This window comes from Bubalus bubalis, chromosome 23 (assembly GCF_019923935.1).
Source record: "Bubalus bubalis isolate 160015118507 breed Murrah chromosome 23, NDDB_SH_1, whole genome shotgun sequence".
Lineage (NCBI taxonomy): Eukaryota > Metazoa > Chordata > Mammalia > Artiodactyla > Bovidae > Bubalus > Bubalus bubalis.
The window spans coordinates 35,691,682-35,714,577 of NC_059179.1; the positions used below are offsets into that span (position 1 = coordinate 35,691,682).

Sequence of the window (22,896 nt, forward strand, 5' to 3'; positions counted from 1 at the left end):
AAGTGAAGTCGTTCAGTTGTGTCCGACTCTTTGCGAACCCATGGACTGAAGCCTACAAGGCTCCTCAGTCCGTGGAATTTCCCAGGCTAGAATACTGGAGTTGGGTTGCTGTTTCCTTCTCCTGGGGATCTTCCTGACACAGGGATCATACCCTGGTCTCTGGCATTGCAGGCAGACACTTTACCATCTGAACCACCAGGGAAGCCCTATAAAATTTTGTTTGCGACACCATGGGCTGTGTAGTCCATGGAGTTCTCCAAGCCAGAATACTGGAGTGTGTAGCCTTTCCCTTCTCCAGGAGATCTTCCCGACCCAGGGATTGAACCCAGGTCTCCCACATTGCAGGTGTATTCTTTACCCGCTGAGCCACAAGGGAAGCCCAAGAATTCTGGGGTAAGTAGCTATCCCTTCTCCAGCGGATCTTCCTGACCCAGAAATCGAATCAGGGTCTTCTGCATTGCAAGCGGATTCTTTACCAACTGAGCTATGAGGGAAGCCCCAATATTGTAAGCCAACAATTAAAGAAGACACTTAGAAAATATGTAGGGCATCACTTTACTTCTTGATATGTTGTCAGTCAGTCTAGATTCCATGTTGAATCCAATAAACTTTACTTTCCATGGATAAGATTGGAAAATTCTTTCAAAACTTAATTTAAAAAGACTGTAGCAGAAACATTGGCTTCTGTGCTGATAGAAATAGGAATGTCTAAGTAAGTATTGAAGTCATTTCTATGAGAATCTTGTCAGACATGTGTTAATAGTGTTGTGACTTAGGTTTTATTTACATGCTTTGTGTGCAAGCTTAATCTAAAGTGTTGATATTAGTAGTTTCATTTGATCATTAAAATCGTCTATAGATCTGTGTTTTAAATTAAAAAAATTTTTCTTTAGATCTGTGGTTCTCTGAGGCAATTCTGTCCCGCATTGGGACATCCGGCAATGTGTATTTTTCGGTTGTTTTCACAACTGTGGGACCGCTACCAGCATCTAACATAGAGAAGCCAGGGACACAGGTAAACATCCACAGTGAATGAATAGCGCTGACACAAAAAATCATCACCTGGCTCGAAGTTTCACTAGTGATGAGGTCAAGAACCTATTTTAGGTAGACTATTGAAAATATAATGAAATTAATATTGATAGATTAAAATAGATCAAGAGGAGTAAAAACTAACCTTTTAATGGTGGCATCTCAAAATGTTCCATGTTTTTTAGATGTCAGCAAATTGAAGGAAAATTTTAAAAAATTATTAAGGATTGTATTCAATAGGATTAAAGATTCTCATATTGGAGTGTAGCTTAAATAACTAAAAAAAGTTCCCATACAGATTTTAAACTAAATACATATTAATTTTTTCTTTTTTTGAATTTTTATTAAGCGAGAAAAGTATCCACTTGTTTTTCAAGATAGCAGGAAGTAAAAGGTAAAGAAAAGGGAGTTTGAAAACTAAGTAAAAAGTTTTTATTATGTTATCTAAAGTTTTTCTCCAGTAACCAATCATATTTTGAAATAATTAAAGCTTTATGATTCTATTCTAAAATAATATTAAAATCTTAATAAGGAAAGCTTTGAATTATTGCCTCATCAGATTGAACCCTTTTGTTTTTATACTTACTGTGTTGGTGTATACTTTGCAGAGATATGTTTCTTTAATAATAATAGATACTTCAATTTTATTTGAGTTTGAATGTTAATAGAACATGACTCACTTTGAATGTTTGAATTACTTTTTTATATTTGCATAATATTCATGTAATGGGAGTTATATTAGTGAATAATGCAGACATGGTATCAAAGTAAAATAAAACATGGGAATAAGGGACTAAAATGGAGAATGTCATTAGATAAGAATTGCAAGCAGATTTTATTTAAAACTTTGTTCAATAACTGAGTTAATTTGTATTTAGACATTTACAGTATGTGAAAATACACATCTCAAAAATTGTATTACGCAAATTACTATAAAGTATTCATTTTATAAAGTGGCCTTTTCCTTTAGAGTTTAGTGTTGATAATGTGTTAAAAAAGAAATCAGTGGGTGAGATAGTACAAGTGAACAGATGGAAGTCTCTTATAATTTAGACTTTGATGTAATGTGTCTTTTGGACAGTTTTATCAGAATGTCTGGTGATTAAAATAAACCAAATGCTAATAGATACAGAAGGGTCTATGAGATTTTAACATAAATGATGTCCATTGATATTCTGTTTCATTATTTAGTCATTTTTACGGCAAGTTGCATATTTTGTGCTCTAATAGCCCAAATAACTGCTTTTTTCTTGCAGATTTTCATTTTACATTTACATCTAGATATATTAGGGTGAAGATGAGTAGAGTAGGGGTTATTCTTCATAGTCTGTTTATGAATGTGCATCTGGTTCATTAGGCCAAAAAGTGCCAGCCATGTTTCAGAGTAGCAGTCAGCTTTCTTCTATTATTGAATAAATTGACCCTGTGTGTGATGGAAATACAGTTTCATCTATTGTACTGGCTCAGCATCAATAAATGATGATACTGTTATGAAGAGCAGTAGAGTTATTTCGATGGTGACTCTACCATTGCTGTTCTAAAGATTGGCATTAAGTTCTCATTCTTCCTCTTATTCTAATATGTTGTTTAGCTATTCTCTTGTCTTTCTTATAGACTACTTTATTTATCAGATGATTCAAGTAAATTGATTTGTTTTCAGTTATGTGACAAACATTTGGAAGTATAGTAATCCTATAGACTAATACTAAGATTTATATGCTATATGAGAAAAAAAAGCTTTGAGTCAGAAAAATAACATCAAGAAAATTTGCATGTTCCTAATGAAAATGGTGGTTGAATAAGACTTGCAGTACAATTTGGGCTTTAAAAAATGTATCTTATGTGATTTTTTTTAAAGGAAGAATAAGATAAAAATTTCTTCAACCATTTTTAGGTATGGGAAATTATACGTAAGTTTTAATTGTCAAGTTTTTTGGTTGAAAAGAAATATTTAATCACCCTTACATGAGAAAGCCTCAGGTAAGAGTGTCTACCTCTGGAAAGGAAAGGGAGCTTATGATGCAGCATGTGTTTTTTTTTTTTTTTCCCTCAAAAATGGGTCACAAGAAGAGTTGAGCCCAAAGAATCTGATTTTCATTATCACAGGTATTGGTAACATCATGTGAAATAGCAAACCTTGATATACATAGGGAACTCACACCAAAGTTCCTATGTTGCCTTTTGTTTTGTTTTTTGGCCTTTAACCTTCAACCTCTTAGACCTGAAATTAGTTGAAATATGAGTAGTTGTGTAATAGGACTGATCAAAATGTAACTTTTGCAGGTTCTTTTCAACCTTTATTGAGGAAATGTGATAGATACACACAGGAGAAACATCAGTTAACCAAAATCATTATTTAATGTCTGTGGAAGTAACCAAAACTGTTATTTAATGTATGTGGAAGTAAACTTAGTTTGGGTTATTGAGAAAATAATTTATTGTTTTAGATTGTATTGGATTTTGGTAAAGCATCTCTTTAACTTTTGCTTCTCACTATTTCCTGGAGAAGGCAATGGCACCCCACTCCACTTCATTCCCAGGAGTCTGCATGATAATTTTATTATGACTAGAATTCTTGGATGTGATCATTGAGAGAAATGACTTTGTTCATCAGCTTTATTTATTGAATTGGAAGCCTGTTATCAGATTCAATAGAATACGTTTTCATTACTTGATTTCTGTTTCAGATTGTGTAATTTGCTTGTTTTTTCAATAAGCATACATTCTAAATCTAAGAACTTTGCTTCAATAAATAAATGAATAAGAAATTCTGATTCAGTAGAACTGGGTTTGGTGTTAGAAGTCTGTGTTGTAAAGTTCACCAGGTGATTTATGTGTACGCTCACTTCATAAGTCATTACTGTACAAAGGCGAAAGGTAACACGTTTTATCTTTTAACTTTATAGTCTGTGAAAAACTATACCAAATGCCATGTGAGAAATGAGCAGATTTGTAACAAACTTACTAGCTGTAAAAGCTGCTCACTAAACTTGAATTGCCAGTGGGATCAGCGACAGCAAGAGTGCCAGGCTCTACCAGGTAAAGATTTATATTTGGTAAATCGGTTTTACAGTCCACAGATGAATGCTATTTTTGTAAAGAATGTTTAGTAAGAATATTCCATTTTCTAAAATTAAATCAGTAGCAAATAAACAATAGTATTGGAGTAAAGATAGCAGTGTTTCTACAAGAAAGATTTATACATTTGTTTTCGATTAAGACTTTCAAAGTATCTTCTGTTTATTACTGTTGACTTGATCAGAATACTTTTCAATTAAAAAATTATATCTTAAAAACATAGAAAATAGTAAGTACTCAGATTAATATCCAGATCTAACAGTGTTAACATTTTGGCATATTGGATTTAAGTGCCCTTTATTTTTTAAATTCCAGGAGCATTTTTTTACTGACTGTTCTTTTTTATTAGACATGGTAACATTTATAATAATTATTATATGATTCAATGAGATGCTTAAGTTCTGTAAATCAGAACAAAACTCATTTGAAAAAGAAATTTCAATTTATTTTTACAGTTAGCATTCTTCTTAGTAGACCCCTAAGTATTCTTTCTTTTGAATATGAAAGAGAAAATCAGAAAATCAAAAACTTGTATAGATATTTAACCAGTTCCATCTTCTTGTTATACAGATAAGCTGAGACTGGTTACATGACCTGCTTAAAACAGTAACTGGGTGTTTATCTCTGTTCAGTTTTTTGCCTGTTTCTACCTCATGATTTTTTTTTTTTCATTGAAAAATATCTGAACCTATGTAATTCTAGAAAGTGTTGGAAAATCCCTTCATAGAATTTAAGTCTTTCTTATAAGTTCATGTAATAAAATAAAAATTAGATTGCCTTTAAAAGTACCATTGAGATTTTGGAATTTTGTGTATGTACTAAGCTTTTAAATAACGACGTATGCATGTGTGTTCATTTTGAGTAATTTAGAGGATATTAATGTGGTAGGCAAGATTTGAAAAGCCAATAGTGAGATGACACTTAACTTGAAAGTAATAATTTCTAAGTGTTAAAGTCTAAAAGCTACATGTAGATTAATAAAAATACTTATAAAGTTTCTTTAAAAAGACAGAGTAAATCCTGGACTAAAATTAAAGTTGATTGAAGGAATATATATGTAAAGGAATATTATTCAATAAGAAGAGAATTTGATTACCAGTGGAAATTTGGGAAAACAATAGTGAAGTTATATTTAGTAATACCCATCTACTCTTGCCTGGGAAAAAATTTTGGTTTGGCCTAAGGGTTGTACTTGACCAGGTTATTACTTTGGAGAATAATAAATATAATAAGCTATTTTATTATACCTAACTCCCCTTGTTCTGTATTCATATTTACTAAGAGCCAGCTTGGCATTATATGTAGTTTGGTTTCTGTTCAGCTTGTCTCAAGGAAGTGAATGCTCTAAATGGAGAACTTAGTCTGTAGTAATTGCCGTTTTCCATGAAAATTTGTGAATTGCATTTTTTCCATTGATCTCCTGTGAAATTGGCAATTTGAATTTATTAAGCTTAACCTATTTTAAAAATTAGCTACTATCCTAAAGTTGAGGTGGTGCTCAAAACTACAGAAACTTAAGACATCACAACATTTGGTTTAGTGCTCTGATTTTGTTTTTAGCCTCAAAGGCCCATGCGTTGTTTGCATTTGTATGATTCATTAACCAAGTATTTTTGATCTTATAAAACAAAAGATAACCAAAACTAATGTAAATCCTTCCTTGATTCAGTAAGGAAAGAAAAAGCTGAAATTTAACAAAAACTCCTGCACTGTTTCCTTGAAGTGAGCTGGTAATTTAGATTTCAGAAGACAAGGAAGATTGCTGTATGTGTAGCCTGAAAATGGAAACAGAGGCGTTTGAAGTCTTGCTAAGTGAATGTGGTGTATTGAGTGCTTACTGTGTTCCAAGCACTGTGTGTTATTCTCATTACGTAGTTTAATAGGACAGTAGTTATTCAAGAAGCAAAGGGCCCTGTAATACTGAGATAGTGTGTGCTTTTGTAATTCTCATTCTGTTATAGGTTTACTCTGTATTAATAGTTTTCCAAAGGCTACATAGTGTATGATTCTAATAGATTGAATGTTAAACCAACATTAAAGGGATTTGCAAAAATATAGAACAAAGCCACACTCTTTTATTTTTTGGAGACTATAATTAAGAGAAATTAAATATGCTACTTATTTTGTTATGTATTTCCCTAACATTTTTTAATGAAAAAATTTAAACATTTTTTTATGATTTTTTTAATGAAAAATAGAATTCTAGTGAGGACACTCAGTAACCACACCCTAGATTCTGCGATGCACATTTTACTCTGCTCTATCTCTGATTTCTCTGCCTATCCATCCCCTGTTCATTTATCAACCCATCTCAATTTTTGATGGCAAGGGCCTAATTTAAAACCGTCAGCTTTACTTTCTCAGGGAGAAAATGTGAAGATATTAATACATCCTCTTTGGGTGTATAATAATAGCATTAAGGGGCAAGACATCCCAGAAACTGGAAGAGTAGGTTTGTAATAAAATTTTAAATGAATCAATACATGTATTTTTAAAAGATTAGTTTTAATTTTTAATATGGTCAAGCTCCATAGATATGAAATGTATAAGGAAAAATCTGTGGCATTCTCAATAATTTTTAAGGGTTTAAAGGGGTCTTGAGACCAAAATGTTTGAGAACTGCTGCTTTATAATAATTCCATAAGACCGAACTGATGCATCCAACCTGAAAGGGCAATAGACACTGATATATTTAGTAATATGAAACTGACGGATATTCAAGTCAAGCTTCACAGATTGGTGTGTCAATAAAACACCTCAGTGTTAATGTATCCTAGAGCATAACTATATTGAATTTATAAGTCTGTGTTTTAGAAAATAGACACTGTTTTAAGTTCAATTTGGAGCCTAAGGATAAACCACTGTTACTGAATAGTATGTTTAAACTTTCAAAAGACCTGAAAGGTTATGTAAAAATAAATATTTGAAAGCAAAGTTTCTAGTTTCCTTACGAAGCATAAATGAAATGAGACTTCTCGCCCCATACTTATAATTAAAGAATCAAAGAACCCAGCTTATATCAAAATAGTACACCTGGGCTAAGGAGATTAGTTAATCTAATTCCATAGCCCAGAGGACGGTTATTAATAGCTACACTTGTAGGAATAACTTGCTTTTGTTGTGTGCTGGTTATTTTTCTACTGAAGTGATCTTGTATAAAGTGAACCTTGTGACATATAAATGCAGTAGTGATTTCACTTGCTGTGAAACAATATATCAATACACTAGATTTACACAGAAGACCTAACAGTCAACAGATTTTGACTGATGTTACAGAGCCATAGCTTTTCTTATGTTTAATAGAGAAAAAATTAGGATCTTCTGTTCTTATTCTTCACCAAAATATTAGTCAGATTTTGTTTAGTATAATACAAGGATATATTTAAATTTTATCATAAAAATTATTTAAGCAAATCTAGAAGTTGTATTTATTTAGCATTCTGAAATAATTGAAAAATACGCATGTGTTTGGATAATCAAAAAATAAGACATGATTTTTTTTTTTTTTTTTTTTGACTAGCTCATCTTTGTGGAGAAGGATGGATTCACGTTGGGGATGCTTGTCTTAGAATTAATTCCAGTAGAGAAAACTATGACAATGCAAAACTTTACTGCTATAATCTTAGTGGAAATCTTGCTTCATTAACAACTTCAAAAGAAGTAGAATTTGTACTGGATGAAATACAGAAGTATACACAACAGGTAACAACTGTATTTGTTTTTATTATGGGAATATGCTTATAATCATATAGCTATTGGCAATGAATCATTCTGTTTGTTTTTAAATACATTATTTTTAATAAACCTTGGAAGTGAAAGTAGAACTCATTTCAACAGTAAGTAGTCAGGGGGCTCATTCCGTACTTGTATTTGGTAATATGCCCCTCCCCCCAGGTGGCAGTGGTAAAGAATCCACCTGCCAATGCAGGAGACGCAAGAGATGTGGGTTTGATCCCTGGGTCAGGAAGATCCCCTGGAGAAAGAAATGGCAACCCATTCCGGTATTCTTGCCTCGAGTATCCCATGGACAGAGGAACCTGGCAGGTTACAATCCATGGGGTTGCAAAGATTTGGACATGACTGAGCACAACACAGCATTTGGTAGTTTGGTAATTTTCTAAATTGCTTATCTCATGTTTTGCTCAGTAAACCATTGCATTACCTTAGCAAAAAGTCATCTCATATGAATAAATATACTTTAAAACTTGTGTGTATAATTTAATAATTTGTTTGAAGTGTTATTATTCTTGTAACTTAGGATGTCGCTTATGATCAGAACACTAGACCAGCATATTGGCAATATTGGTATAGGTGTATTTGTGTGTATGTGTGTTTATGTGTATGTTCTGAGGGTTAAAATTTTGAATTATCCTCTTACTATAGATATGCTTGAAATAATATACAAGTAGTTAGCTGGACTTAAACAGATCATTAAAGTATATGGAAGATTTGGAACATACAACACTTGGAAGCATTTTTAATTTCCTTGAAAGCTGTTTTATGGAAAATATTTCCATAGAAATGGACTATTTGCTTGGAAATGGTATCAAATATCATTTTACAATAAACTTTTAATAGGAATCCATAGTAGTTATTTGCTGTTCTTGGGATGTTAAAATATAGCCAACTCTTAAGAACGGATTAAGTTGGAGATTTGGAACTAATCTACGAAACGTAGTTTTGAAATATCTTAGTTCATATACTTACTTGAAGTGTCTTGAAGACATTTGAAAAAATTGAGTAGATTATATTATACATTGTATTGTTTTAGGTGTACAACATAATGATTTGATATTTGTATTTATTGTGATACATGTTGTTCTTGAATTTCTTTTAGATTCTGCATATAAAAATATATGGTATTTTTCTTATCCTGACTTATTTAAATTAGACCTATCCATGTTCTTGCAAATGGCAAGATTTCAGTACTCTGTGATCTCACATATATGGTGAATTTAAAACAAACAAACAAACATCCTAAAAACTAAAAAACCAGGCTCACAGACAGAACAGTTTGGTATTTGCCAGAGGGAAGGATGGAGGGTGGGCAAAATGGATGAAAGCAGTCAAAAGGTACAGACTTACAATTATAAAATAAATAAGCCATGAGGCTAGAATACACAGTGCGATGACTATGTGAATAATACTGTATTACATGTTTGAAATGTGCTGAGAGAGTAGATCTTAAAAATCTTCACAAAAAACTGTGTATGGGGACATATGTTAACTAGACATATAATTCTACAATGTATACAAATATTGAATCATTATTTTGAGTTCTGGAAATTAAAATAATATTATATGTCAATCATGCATCAATTAATGGAGCTTTTCTGGAGGCTCAGATGGTAAAGAATCTGCCTGCAGTGCAAGAGACCCAGGTTCGATCCCTGGGTCAGGAAGATCTCCTGGAGAAGGGAATAGTTACCCACTCTAGTACTCTTGCCTGGAGAATCCCATGCACAGAGGAGCCTGGTGGACTACAATCCATGGAGTCACAAAAAGATGTGGACATGACTGAGTGTCTTTCACTTCACATACCTCAATTAAAAGAAAAAGTATAGTCAACACATAAGAATAGCTTAAGTAGGAGACTTAGAAATAGTTTACTAAACCTAGTTTTGAAATACCTTATTTCGTTCAAATATATACTTGAAATATGCTAATGTAAATTGTCATAGCATCATTATAGACTTTTGAATTTTGTGTCGAAAGTAAAATTAGAGCTCAGTATAGATTAGTTAAGTGATAAAACTAAACAATAATAAATACCTCAGATCTGAGGTATGTACACTTTTGCCCAATGTTTAAAATGTATACACACATATAGACACCACGGGCTAAATAATCCACAAAGTGGCATGATTTCCACACGGGGCTTCCTGGTAGCTCAGCTGGTAAAGAATGCGCCTGCAATGCAGAAGAGCCCAGATTGATTCCTGGGTCGGGAGGATCCCCTGGAGAAGGGATAGGCTACCCACTCCAGTATTTTGGGGCTTCCCTGGTGGCTCAGCTGGTAAAGAATCTGCCTGCAATGCGGGAGACCTGGGTTCAATCCCTGAGTTGGGAAGATTCCCCTGGAGAAGGGAAAGGCTACCCACTCCAGTATTCTGGCCTGGAGAATTCCATGGATTGTATATAGTCCATGGGGTTGCAAAGAATCAGACATGACTGAGCAACTTTCACTAATGGAGGTATGACAATAATTCAAATATTGCTTTGAAAATGGTATTAGATTTCAACAACTTTTTTCGACCTTAGATTATGACTTCTATTTGGGCAAGGAGTCTTTTGGTACAGTGCAGTGGAGATGGTTTTGGCTTGAAAACATCTCAGAACATATATTACCAGTTGCTTTCCATTGAAACAGTTAAGTGATATGTTTTTGATACAGATGATTTTTAAACATTGGGGACAAATGATGCATTAAGTATCAAACTGATGGAGAGCAGGCATCACATATCTCTACACCTTAGTAGCAAGTTAACTTCCACAGCTCTATGTTCCTCATCTGTAACCTGGGATAGTTATTTGCTACCATCCTGAATATTCATTGGAAGGACTGATGCTGCAGCTGAAACTGCAATACTTTGGCCACCTTACTTGAAGAACTGACTCATTTGAAAAGACGCTGATGCTGGGAAAGATTGAAGGCAGGAGGAGAAGGGGACGACAAAGGATAAGATGGTTGGTTGGCATCACTGACTCAGTGGACATGAGTTTGAGTAAATTCCGGAAGTTGGTGATGGACAGGAAGGCCTGGTGTGCTGCAGTCCATGGGGTCACAAAGTTTCAGACATGACTAAGCCACTGAACTGAACTGAACTAATGTTTATTGTGAGAAATAAGTGAGATGTTGTATGTGAAGAATATAAATTTTATTTAAGTGTTTACTAAAGTTATTATTATTATTGTTTGCATTTTTAAGATCGTTATTTTTGTATGTTTCCACTATTGCTATTACTACTATCTCTAGGAATCATTAATTAGATAATGAATTTTTAGGTAACTAAATGAATTTATTCAATGAATAGTTAATATTGATATTGTCTATAGAAAAATATTTACCCCAAACTGGTGTTTTAAATTTTTCCATTTTACAAAGCCTTCCCCCCATCTCCATTAATTATACTAGGATCTTTTTCCTCTTAAGAACATTCCTGATTTATGCTAAAGAATATGAATATATGTTATGGATTTTCCTTTTGCTAATAACAGGGGTATAAGTGTCTGAGTTTTAAAAAGTGACTTAACAGTTTTGTATAAATACTAAAAAAAATTAGAGGGACTTAAGCATATACCCTTTTGAAATGTTTGTATGAATATTCAATTCACTGTTACTGCCTACCATAATTTTTGTATGTGTGTTTCTCATGAGTATTGACATGGATAATTTAATTTCTAATGACATTTTATATCTGTACAGAGTCAAAAGTCTCCCCCTTCATTAGTGAAATTGATAATTTATATCCTTGAGTTCAGTTCAGTTCAGTTCAGTTCAGTCACTCAGTCGTGTCTGACTCTTTGCGATCCCATGGACTGCAGCATGCCAGAATTCCCTGTCCACCACCAACTCGCAAAGCTTGCTCAGACTCATTTCCACTGAGTCAGTGATGCCATCCAACCATCTGATCCTCTGTCATCCCCTTCTCCTCCCGCCTTCAATCTTTCCCAGCATCAGGGTCTTTTCTAAGGAGTCAGCTCTTCGCATCAGGTGGCCAAAGTATTAGAGCTTCAGCTTCGGCATCAGTCCTTCCGGTGAATATTTAGGACTGATTTCCTTTAGGATGGACTGGGTGGATCTCCTTGCAGTCTAAAGGACTCTCAAGAGTCTTCTCCAACACCAAAGTTCAAAAGCATCAATTCTTTGGTGCTCAGCTTTCTTTATGGTCCAACTCTCACATCCATACATGACTACTGGAGAAACCATAGCTTTGACTAGATGGACCTTTGTTGGCAAAGTAATATATCCTTAGTTTTTATAAATATTCAAAATTTTACATGGACATTACATTATGATACTTAGTTGTCTAATATATTAAATGCTTGATATTAATAGGGTAAAGAAAAACTATAATAATTGTTTGTATTATTAAACCATTTTTGTGTGAACTGAAGCTATTTTTCTGAAAAGGATGGGCTAATCTTCATTCATTTAGTATGTATCTGTTGAGCACCCTCCAGAGAAGGCAGTGGCACCCCACTCCAGTACTCTTGCCTGGAAAATCCTATGGACAGAGGAGCCCAGTAGGCTGCAGTCCATGGGATCGCTAAGAGTCAGACACGACTGAGCAACTTCACTTTCACTTTTCACTTTCATGTATTGGAGAAGGCAATAGCAACCCACTCCAGTACTCTTGCCTGGAACATCCCATGGATGGAGGAGCCTGGTAGGCTGCAGTCCATGGGGTCGCGAAGAGTCGGACACGACTGAGCGACTTCACTTTCATGCATTGGAGAAGGAAATGGCAACCCACTCTAGTGTTCTTGCCTGGAGAATCCCAGGGACGGGGGAGCCTGGTGGGCTGCCGTCTCTGGGGTCACACAGAGTTGTACATGACTGAAGTGACTTAACAGCAGCAGCAGCAGCAGCAGCAGCCTTATAGTTGAGGATAAGATGCACATGGTATCATCTAGGAGAGATATCTTGATTTTTTAAAATATTTTTGAAAAATGTAACAGAGTAGTATTTGTAGTTTTGTTTTTAGTTATATGGAGCATACAACATAATTTAAGATCTATTTACATTTTTGTACTAGCACGTGCTTCATTGTTTTCATTACAAAATTGAGGGGTAGTTATCAGTGAATATTTGGACATTAGTTCTACTGAATATATTTAACTTACAAAGAGCTTCTTATTGGTAGATCCACATTCTTTGAATTTTAGAAAAGTACTTCTGTTTGGCTTTGGGCTTCCCAGGTGGCTCACTGATAAAGAATCTGCCTGTCAGTGAAGGAGCTGCATAAAACCATGAGTTCAATCCCTGGATCAGAAAGTTCCCCTGGAGAGGGAAATGGCAACCCACTATAGCAGTCTTGCTGGGATAATCCCATGGACAGAGGAGCTTGGCAGGCTACAGTTTATGGGGTTGCGGAGTCAGACACACCTGAGCAGTTGAGCACAAGCACAAACAAGCATAGTGTCTGGTGTTAGAACTCAACTGCTTTTTCCTTTGTTTATGTTATTCTTAGTGTTTACATTAAAATCTCAAAAAGCGCTACTTGAGAAGCTTCACATTTCAAGACTTCTTCAAGGTGCTTATTTTTTCTTGCTTATGTTTATAAATCATAAAGATTAGACCAACAATTAATTTGAATGTATGCGTCTATGGTGTCGCATGGAGTCGGACACGACTGAAGTCACTTAGCAGCAGCAGCATGATGAACTTAGATTCAATAGTTTGCGGACTATCCTTCTCTGTAAATGTTTTGTTTCATTAGAAATATGAAGTTTAGCAAAATTTCAAAGGTGGAATTTTCTGCAAGGTGACATTGCATTAAACGTATCATTATAGAAAGGGAATTATACCCTGGCCCATTGCAGTTGTATAAACTTAAGATAACCCTTCCGTCATAAATGGAGACTGACACATTCATGCACTTTAAAGAGACATCCTGGGTCAAATGATTATTCACTTATTGGCAATGGCTAATGAGATGTTGCAGTGATTTATGGTGTACTGCAGTAATTTTCATAATATAGTAATTTATCTTTTGTTTCTCAACTGCCTGTCCAGCTCATTTACTGGGTAATAGTTACTTTAATTGTTTCATCAACTGCTTATTTTCCTGCTCTTCTCTTCTTCCTTGCAGATTCTTATCATGATGATTTAGAGAAAAATGTTTCATTTTAAATGACTTGTCTTTACTATAGATAGTTTGGAAATACAGGCAGAGTTGCTATAATGTAAAGCACAATTATTCATCTGAAATATCTGTGCTGGATTGATTCCTGCTGTTATTATCAAGAATTATAAAAATATTATAGCTTTTTTGTTATCAAAATATATTGAGAATAATGTATGAAATATATGATGGTCACAAGACAAAGCAGCATGTGTGTTTTTATAATTAGAAAACATTATTTATTAAGCACTGTCTCTGTGTCAAAAACTGGACGTTAGAAAATAACTATCTCTGTTCTACTGGCCTTGTTTAGCAAAATTTATTGTCTACCTCTGATATGTACAGTACTTTGCTGGGTGATATGAGATCTGTTCTAATGAATGTTTGTTGTTCTTTAGTCCCGAAGTTGTGTCCGACTCTTGCAACCCTATAGACTCTAGCCTACCAGGCTTCTCTGTCCATGGTATTTCCCAGGCAAGAATAATGGAGTGGGTTGCTCTTTCCTTCTCCAGGGGATCTTCCTGACCCCGGGACTGAACTTGTGTCTCCTGCTTGGCAGGTGGATTCTTTATCATTGAACCACCTGGGAAGCCCCTAATGAATGTTAATAATACTTTAATTTTATTTAAGGAATATTTGTTGAGTATTTATGTGTAAAAATCATTATATTTGTACACTGTATAAATTTCAAGGTCTACAAGTTCTTTAGAAGCTCTCAAGGACCATTTGTACAACATATTTAGAATAAATACTGAATTAATATATCTTACTTCTATATTGTCAAAGACCCGGTGGAGGAATGTATTTTTCTCTACCCTGACAGTCGGTAAGGTTAAAAAAAAAGATGATGTGGAGTTTTGAAACCACTTCACATTAAAATATAATATTATTAACTCGATAACTTCAAACATAAATGTATTATTATGTGTATTTAAGTGGGAATGTTTCGGAATGATGTTAACAAGATGGTAGAATGGATATTTCTGATACTCATTCCCTCCCAGAAACACTGATTTAACAAATTACCCATACACAAAATACCTTTACAGAAGCTCAGGAGTCCAGGCGAAAGGTTATAGCATCAGGCATGGCAGAGGGAATAGATGAGAGGATACAAAGTTTCAGTTATGCAGGGCAATAAGTTCTGGAGATCTAGCGTATAGGACAGTTGACCATAGTTAATACTATATTGTATACTTGAAATTTGTTAAGAGAGTAGATCTTACATGTTCTTACCACACACACACACACACACACACACACACAAAGTTATATGAGGTGATAGGTAATATTGATTACCTTGATGTGATAATTTACAATGTGAAACACATATACCAAACAAATATGCCATACACCTTATATATGTATAATTTTCATTTCAATTATACCTCAGTTAAGCTACAAAAAATGAAAATTGAAACCTCAAAAAGAGATGTGTAACTCTAAGCAGAAACAAGACAAGAAAAAGATGTTTGCAATCTACAAAGATTTGTAAGGAGAGTAGCTTAGCACAAGAATATCATTATTTCATCAGTCTCATTAGAATAGCCTTTTAAAATTTAGGAATGATTAAAATAATCTAGGAATGATTAAAATATATAAATACAGAATATATTTTGTTTTTAAGCTGCCTTTGAAGTATTGCTGAGAGTGTTAAGAATATTTACTTTGGCATTTATCAACTTCTGTTAATTAAATTTTAGGCAACAGGGTCAAAGATCTTTATTATTTATTTATTGATCTCTTTAATAATGAAAGTAGATGACTAATTTTATCTAAAACTGCACTTAAGTCCTACTGTACTAGTAGAGGTCTGATCTGGAAGAGGGGCACCTCTTTGTCTTTCTGTGAACCTCTTGTGAAGTCTTCACTCAGCCTTTATTCCTGTTCATGGTTTTGTTTTCTGTTTTCTCAGAGTGCGTATAATGGCACTTGAGCTTTAGATTCTTAACTCCATGACTCATTAGATTGATGGTAGCGGTAGCAATAGCAGCTGCCGCAGAAATATCAGTAACAACAGTAGCGATACAATATGTTGTTTTAAAAAATGATCTGTTCTCATAAGTGGAGAAGGAAATGGCAACCCACTCCAGTATTCTTGCCTGGAGAATCCTGTGGACAGACGATCCTGGTGGGCTATTGTCGATAGGGTCGCACAGAGTCGGACACGACTGAAGCGACTTAGCATGCATGCATGCATTTCATAAGATAGGCAAGATAGATATGTATATCAGATACCCCCATTTTATAGAATAGGAAACTGAGGTTCACAAAGGCTAAATAAATGACCTGAGTCATGTCGCTAAATCTATAGTTTAGACATAGTGTTCTATTGTGCATCATTTTCCAAGATGTCCTAGGATTGAAAAATGTTGCTTTTGCTGTTGTTTACAGAAAGTATCACCTTGGGTAGGCTTACGCAAGATCAATATATCCTACTGGGGATGGGAAGACATGTCTCCATTTACAAATACGACACTGCAGTGGCTTCCTGGTGAACCTAATGACTCTGGATTCTGTGCATATCTAGAGAGGGCTGCGGTGGCAGGCTTAAAAGCTAATCCTTGCACGTCTATGGCAGATGGGCTTGTCTGCGAAAAACCTGTTGGTAAGTAGTCTAAGTAGTCCTGTAAACTAATGTTTCTTTAAAGATGTAGTTTATATTTCCAACTCTTCTTCCCACAACTCCCTTCCAGCCTGTGATCCTACATAGGCCTGAAGTAACTTTCACCATCTTTTAATGCTGCTGATTACTGTGTAAATTTTACCTTTGTCCACTTTCCCCATTTACTGTTAGTGACCTCAGCATTAACTTGTAAAAGTAATAGAATTGTATTGTTTTATACAATCTTTATTTCTTGGTTAAAATAGTGATGTTATAGTAATAATCTGTTCTTAATTTTTTACTGTGTTTGCTTTTATAATAATAGTTTTTGTAAGAAAGATTAATCATTAAGATGAACAACAAATTTAGAATCATTTTAATCCTATAGCTCTATTTCAGTTGGCAAGTGAAAAGAAGCATTCCTGTTACATCCTTTGAAATGGAGTTTTGTTAAGTGAGAAAGGAGTACTGAATTCTTTTCTCTTTTCAAATATTATATTTTGTATTGCAGTGAAATATACATAATGTCAAACTTCATTTTAGCCATTTTTTTCGTTCAGTGGTTTTGAGATATGATTGAGATTTCTAAATCATTTTTAAGTGTCGAGTTCAGTGTCATTAAGTACATCCACATTGTTGTTAATCTATCAACACTATCCATCTCCAGAACTTTTTCATCTTCCCACACTATATCTCCATATCCATTACACAATAACTCCCAATTCACCCCTCCCCAACCCCACTGCTAAGTATCTCATATAAGTGGAATCATGAGGTATTTGTCCATTTGTGACTGGCTTATTTCCTTTCAAATAATGTTTTCAAAGTTCACCCATCTTGTAGTATATGTCAGAATATCATTCTTTTTTAAACCTGAATATTTATCCATTGTGTTTATAGTCCACATTTTCTTTACCTCTTCATACATTGGTGGACACTTGTTGCTTTTACCTACTGACTATAGTGAATAATGATGCTGTGAAGATGGGTGTGCAAATAACTGTTTCAGCTCCTGCTTTCACGTCTTTGTGTATATAGCCAGAAATGGAATTGCTATATCATATGGTAAATCTGTGTTTAATTTTTTGAGGACTTGCCATACTGTTTGCTACGGAAGCTTCACCATTTTACCATTCCTAGAAGTGGAATACAGGGTACAATTTCTCCACATACTTACTAACATTTAAAACATAGCAATCCAAATAGGTGTGATAAAGATTATGTTTTATGTTAAGATTTTATAGTAAATTGTATTGTTAGTTGCTTTTATAAGGTGTGGAATGTTTATATTAACAGAACTGTGACTAGCTTAAAAAGTAAATAATGATAACCATACATATTATCTAGCCAATAGAAACAAAAGCCTAAGTCATGTATTACATTGCTATTAAACAAATTTAAGTTATACAATTTTGTGTACATTGTAAAGGATTAAAATTTTCCAGGGTATTATAAATTTCAAAGTAGGTAATAAATTTAAGAAGTATTGACATGCCATCTTCATTCTCATTTTACCTTATATAATTTTGACTCTAATTTTTATCCCACACTTGGCTTCATTGAAACCTTCCCTAAACAACAACAAAACAAACAAAACTCACATCCTTGTGTCAAAAAAGCACTTAATAAATAAAATAATTATCTTTTGTTAACTTATTCCAGTTAGTCCAAATCAGAACGCGAGGCCGTGCAAAAAGCCCTGCTCTTTAAGGACGTCGTGTTCCAACTGTACGAGCAACGGCATGGAGTGTATGTGGTGCAGCAGCACCAAGCGGTGTGTCGACTCCAACGCCTACATAATCTCCTTCCCATATGGGCAGTGTCTGGAGTGGCAGACTGCCACCTGCTCTCGTAAGTGTTTCTCTAGAGTCACTTTTTGTTTAACTTCAACATAAATCCCCTTTCTGTGATAAGCCGAAAAGTTTGAGGAAGTTTAATAAAAAAAAAAAAATGAGAAAAAATGCTGTCACTAGACCTTCCTTTTAGTTCAGAAGGTAGAGCGTCTGCCTGCAATGCAGGAGACTCAGGTTCAATCCCTGGGTCGGGAAGATCCTCTGGAGAATGGAGTGGCAATCCACTCCAGTATTCTTGCCTGAAGAATCCCATGGACAGAAGAGCCTGGTGGGGTACAGTTTGTGGGGTCCCAAAGCATTGGACATGACTGAGTGATTAACACTACAACTAGTTACCGTTAACAATTGCTATTTACAATTAAAAACTAGTTTTAAAGCCTCTTAATGCTACAAGCCCCTGATTTGCATTATCCCATCATTTTGAATTCCAGTTAATTTTCTTAGCCTTTAGCATTTTGCCATGTTTGTGCTCCCCCAAACTCTGAGTATGTATTGAAGACAGTGGAATACTTCATGAAAGTGCTCCTTCAGAAGAATCCTATATTGCTTCATTATGTTTCTGTGAAAGTGAAGTTGCTCAGTCGTGTCTGACTCTGCGACCCCATGAACTATAGCCTACCAGGCTCCTCTGTCCATGGGATTTTCCAGGCAATAGTACTGGAGTGGATTGCCATTTCCTTCTTCAGTGGATCTTCCTGACCCAGGGATCGAACCTGGGTCTCCCGCATTGTAGACAGATGCTTTACCGTCTGAGCCACACTTCCCATGTCTTCTTTTTTTAACAAGTGTGATTTATAAAAGAATTTACACCAGTTGCTTTGCAGGTTTCCTAATTTGCATTTGTCTAATTGTTTCCTTATGGTTAGATTCAAGTTAAGCATTTTTGGATGAGGATATCATCACAATGGTGGTATGTTGTGTCGTTGGTTAGTTGCTAAGTCATGTCTGACTCTTTTGCGATCCCATGGTGTAGCCCTCCTGACTCCTTTGTCCATGGGATTTCCCAGGCAAGAATCCAGGAATGGGTTGCCGTTTTCTCCTCCAGGGGATCTTCCCGACCCAGGGATTGAACCTGAGTCTCCTGTGTTTCCTGCATTGGCGGGTGGATTCTTAACAACTAGTGCCACCTGGGAAGCCTTTTCTTCTCCTTGGGACCTAGCCAAATCCATATTTGTTCCATATTGGGCACCCCTGTTGCTTAAAGAGTTGAGACAAACGGTAATTGCTACCATGTAGACTAGAACTTGCAGGCTGCAGCTGTTGTGTGCATTTATCCTCCCAGGCTCTTGGTATCAAGTAGAGAGGTGTTCCTGGGATGGGATGGCTGGACCTGACTGTATTGAGCTCCCTGTTGCTCTCCCTTTTTAGGAATTTTGATAAAGAACAGGAATATACTTGATCAAGACTGTAACAGTGGGTTTGTTGCAGACATAAAATGATCTTGCTGGCACAGAAATTTTCTTATAACTAGGAACCAGCTCCCCAGGAGAGTTGAATACCAGCCCCAGGTACTTGTTGGGAGTTGAGACATTGCTCAGCTTCTCCTGCTTTAATTGCTGCTTTTGTTTCTCCACAAACATCAATGTTTAGTGAAAGATGCCTGACACCAAAGATTATGTATGTATGACCCATTTAGATAAAGTCAGGCAAAACTATGCTGTATTATTTAGGAATGAATTTTTTAGGTAGAACTGTTGGGTAAGGTTTTTTATAAATGTTGGCTAGTGGATGCTGCTGGGAAAGAGTAGAGGTGCTGATTAGGAAAAGGGTAGGGAGGCAATGTTCTGCTTCTAGACTGAATGCAGGCACAGAATATTCATTTACAATAATTTATTAATCTCACGTTTTTCTTTATGTAGTTCTCTGTAGGTGTGTTATATTTCACAATGAAAAGAAGTCTAAAAGGTAGGGGGAAAGGTACTTGGAAAGTCTCCAAGCTCTTAAAATTTTAAGAACTTTATAAAAATTATTTAGAGTTGTCTAAGTTGTCTTCTCTGTTCACAAATCTTTATTTTCTTCTCATTTGTTCATCTTCTGGAAAATAGTCTTCAGTAATTCTTTCCAAATAAATTGTTGGTTAGTAAACCTTTTGGGCTTCCCGGGTGGTGCTAGTGGTAAGGAACCCTCCTGCCAATGCAGATTAGATGTGAGAAACTCAGGTTTGATCCCTGGGTCAAGAAGATGCCCTGGAGGAGGGCATGGCAACCCACTTCAGTTTTCTTGCCTGGAGAATCCCATGGACAGAGGAGGCTGGCAGGCTGCAGTCCATGGGTTCGCAAAGACTCAGACATGACTGAAATGACTTAGCATGAAGTAAACCTTTTGAATCTTTGCATTTTTTCATATTCACTTGAATCATGAAATACCTGGGTGTAGAGTTCTAAATATTTCCTTACTTAGAATATCTAGCATTTGGTGTTGTGGGTTAGAATTTTCATGCCAGTCAAATATTCTTTCCTTTATAAGACATCTTTTTTTTCCCCTTTTTTGGAGAGCTTTAAAAACTTTTCTGTTTATCCCTCGCATTCAGAATTTTGCAATTTATCATTCATTCAGTTTTCAGTAACTGATGTGAATTTCAAAAATGGATTCTCATTGGCTTTTTTAATCTGACGAGTATTTTCTATATTCATTTGCTAAGAATATTCCTTAATGTCATAGATTGTTTTCTTCTCTTTACTCTTATTAGAAATCTTAAAACAGTTGTTGGAATTTCTGGGTATATCTTAACAGCTCTTGTTTTTGCATTTTTTATTGTAATATAGTTTATTTACAATATTGTATTAGTTTTAAGTGTATAGAAAAGTATATAGATATATATACACACACATATACATACATATATATATATTCCTTTTTCAGATTATATTCCATTATAGGTTATTAAAAAGATAATTGAATATAGTTTCCTGTGCTATATAGTAAATCCTGTTGCTTATCTATTTTATGTATAGTAATTTTTATCTGTTAATCCCGTACTCTTAATTTAGTCCCCCATCCTTACCCTCCCTTTGCTCTTCAGTGATCATAAGTCCATTTTATAAATCTGTGATTCTGTTTCTGTTTTGTGTATAGATTATTTTAAGATTCTCTGTATACGTGATATATAATATTTGTCTTTCTCTAACTTCCTTCACTTACTATGATAATCTGTATGTCCATTATGTTACTGTAAATGCCAATATTTCATTCTTTTTTGTGGATAAGTAATATTCCATTCTGTACACACACATCTTTTTTTAATTTGTTTTTAAATTGGAGGAAAATTGCTTTTCAGTGTTGTATTGGCTTCAGTGTACAACAGCAAGCATTAGCCATAACCATACACATATACCTCCTTCTTGAGTCTCTCTCCCCTTCTCCCATCCCACCCCTCTAGCATCACAGAGCACCGGGCTGAGCTTCCTGTGTTATATAGTAACTTCTCAACAGCTATCTGTTTTACACGTTATAGTGTGTATATGTTGATGCTGTTTTCTCCATTCGCCCCACTCTTTCCTTCCCCCACTGTGTCCACACGTCTCTTCTCTACATCTGTGTCTTCATTCTTTCCCGGCTAATAGGTTCATCAATGCCATTTTTCTGGATTCCACATATGTGTGTTAATATATGATATTTTTGTTTTTCTCTTTCTGACTTACTTCACTCTGTATGACAGACTCTAGGTTCATCTGCCTCACTAGAACTGATTCAAATTCATTCTTTTTTATGGCTGATTAATACTCCACTGTATATATGTACATTTTCTTTATCCAGTCATCTGTAGATGGACATCTAGGTTGCTTCACTGTTCTGGCTACTGTAAATAGTGCTGCAATGAACACTGAGATATATGTGTCTTTTGGAATTGTGGCTTTCTCATGGTATATGTCCAGTAATGGGATTGCTGTTTCATATGGTAGATTTTATTCCTATTTTTTAAAGAAATCTCCACACCATTCTCCATAATGGCTTCATTAGTTTGCATTCCCACCAACAGTATAGGAGGATTCCCTTTTCTCCATATCCTCTCTAATACTTGTAGTTTGTAGATTTTTTTTTGATGATGACTATTCTGACTGGTATGAGGTGATACCTCATTGTAGTTTTGATTTGCATTTCTCTAATAATTAGTGTTGTTGAGCATCTTTTCATATGTTTATTGGTCATCTGTATGTCTTTGGAGAAATGTCAGTTAGGTCTTCTACCCATTTTTTGATTGAGCAGTTTGTTTTTCTGATATTGATCTATATGAGTTGCTTATATATTTTGGAGATTAATCCTTTGTCAGTTGCAATTGTTTTCTCCCATTCTAAGCGTTGTCTTTTAATCTTGTTTATTGTTTCCTTTGCTGTAGAAAAGCTTTTGTGTTTAATTAGGTCTCATTTGTTTATTTTTTATTTTATTTTCAGTGTACTAGGAGGTGGGTCAAAGAGGATCTTGCTGTGATTTATGTCACAGAGTGTAGTGTCTATGTTTTCCTCTAAGGGATTTATAGCTT

At 34.9% G+C, this 22,896-nt stretch overlaps 1 protein-coding gene across 5 annotated transcripts in view; it reads left to right on the forward strand.

Annotated features, from left to right (window-relative positions):
- Window positions 1–22,896, forward strand: part of ATRNL1 (attractin like 1) — an 802,632-nt gene that overhangs the window by 163,509 nt on the left and 616,227 nt on the right. For all 5 annotated transcript variants that reach the window (XM_025273995.3, XM_025273996.3, XM_044935104.2 and 2 more), the window contains exons 14-17: window positions 3,939–4,071; window positions 7,631–7,812; window positions 16,353–16,566; window positions 18,226–18,414. In XM_025273995.3, the coding sequence (XP_025129780.3) occupies window positions 3,939–4,071; window positions 7,631–7,812; window positions 16,353–16,566; window positions 18,226–18,414 (718 nt within the window). The remainder of the gene's footprint in view (window positions 1–3,938; window positions 4,072–7,630; window positions 7,813–16,352; window positions 16,567–18,225; window positions 18,415–22,896) is intronic.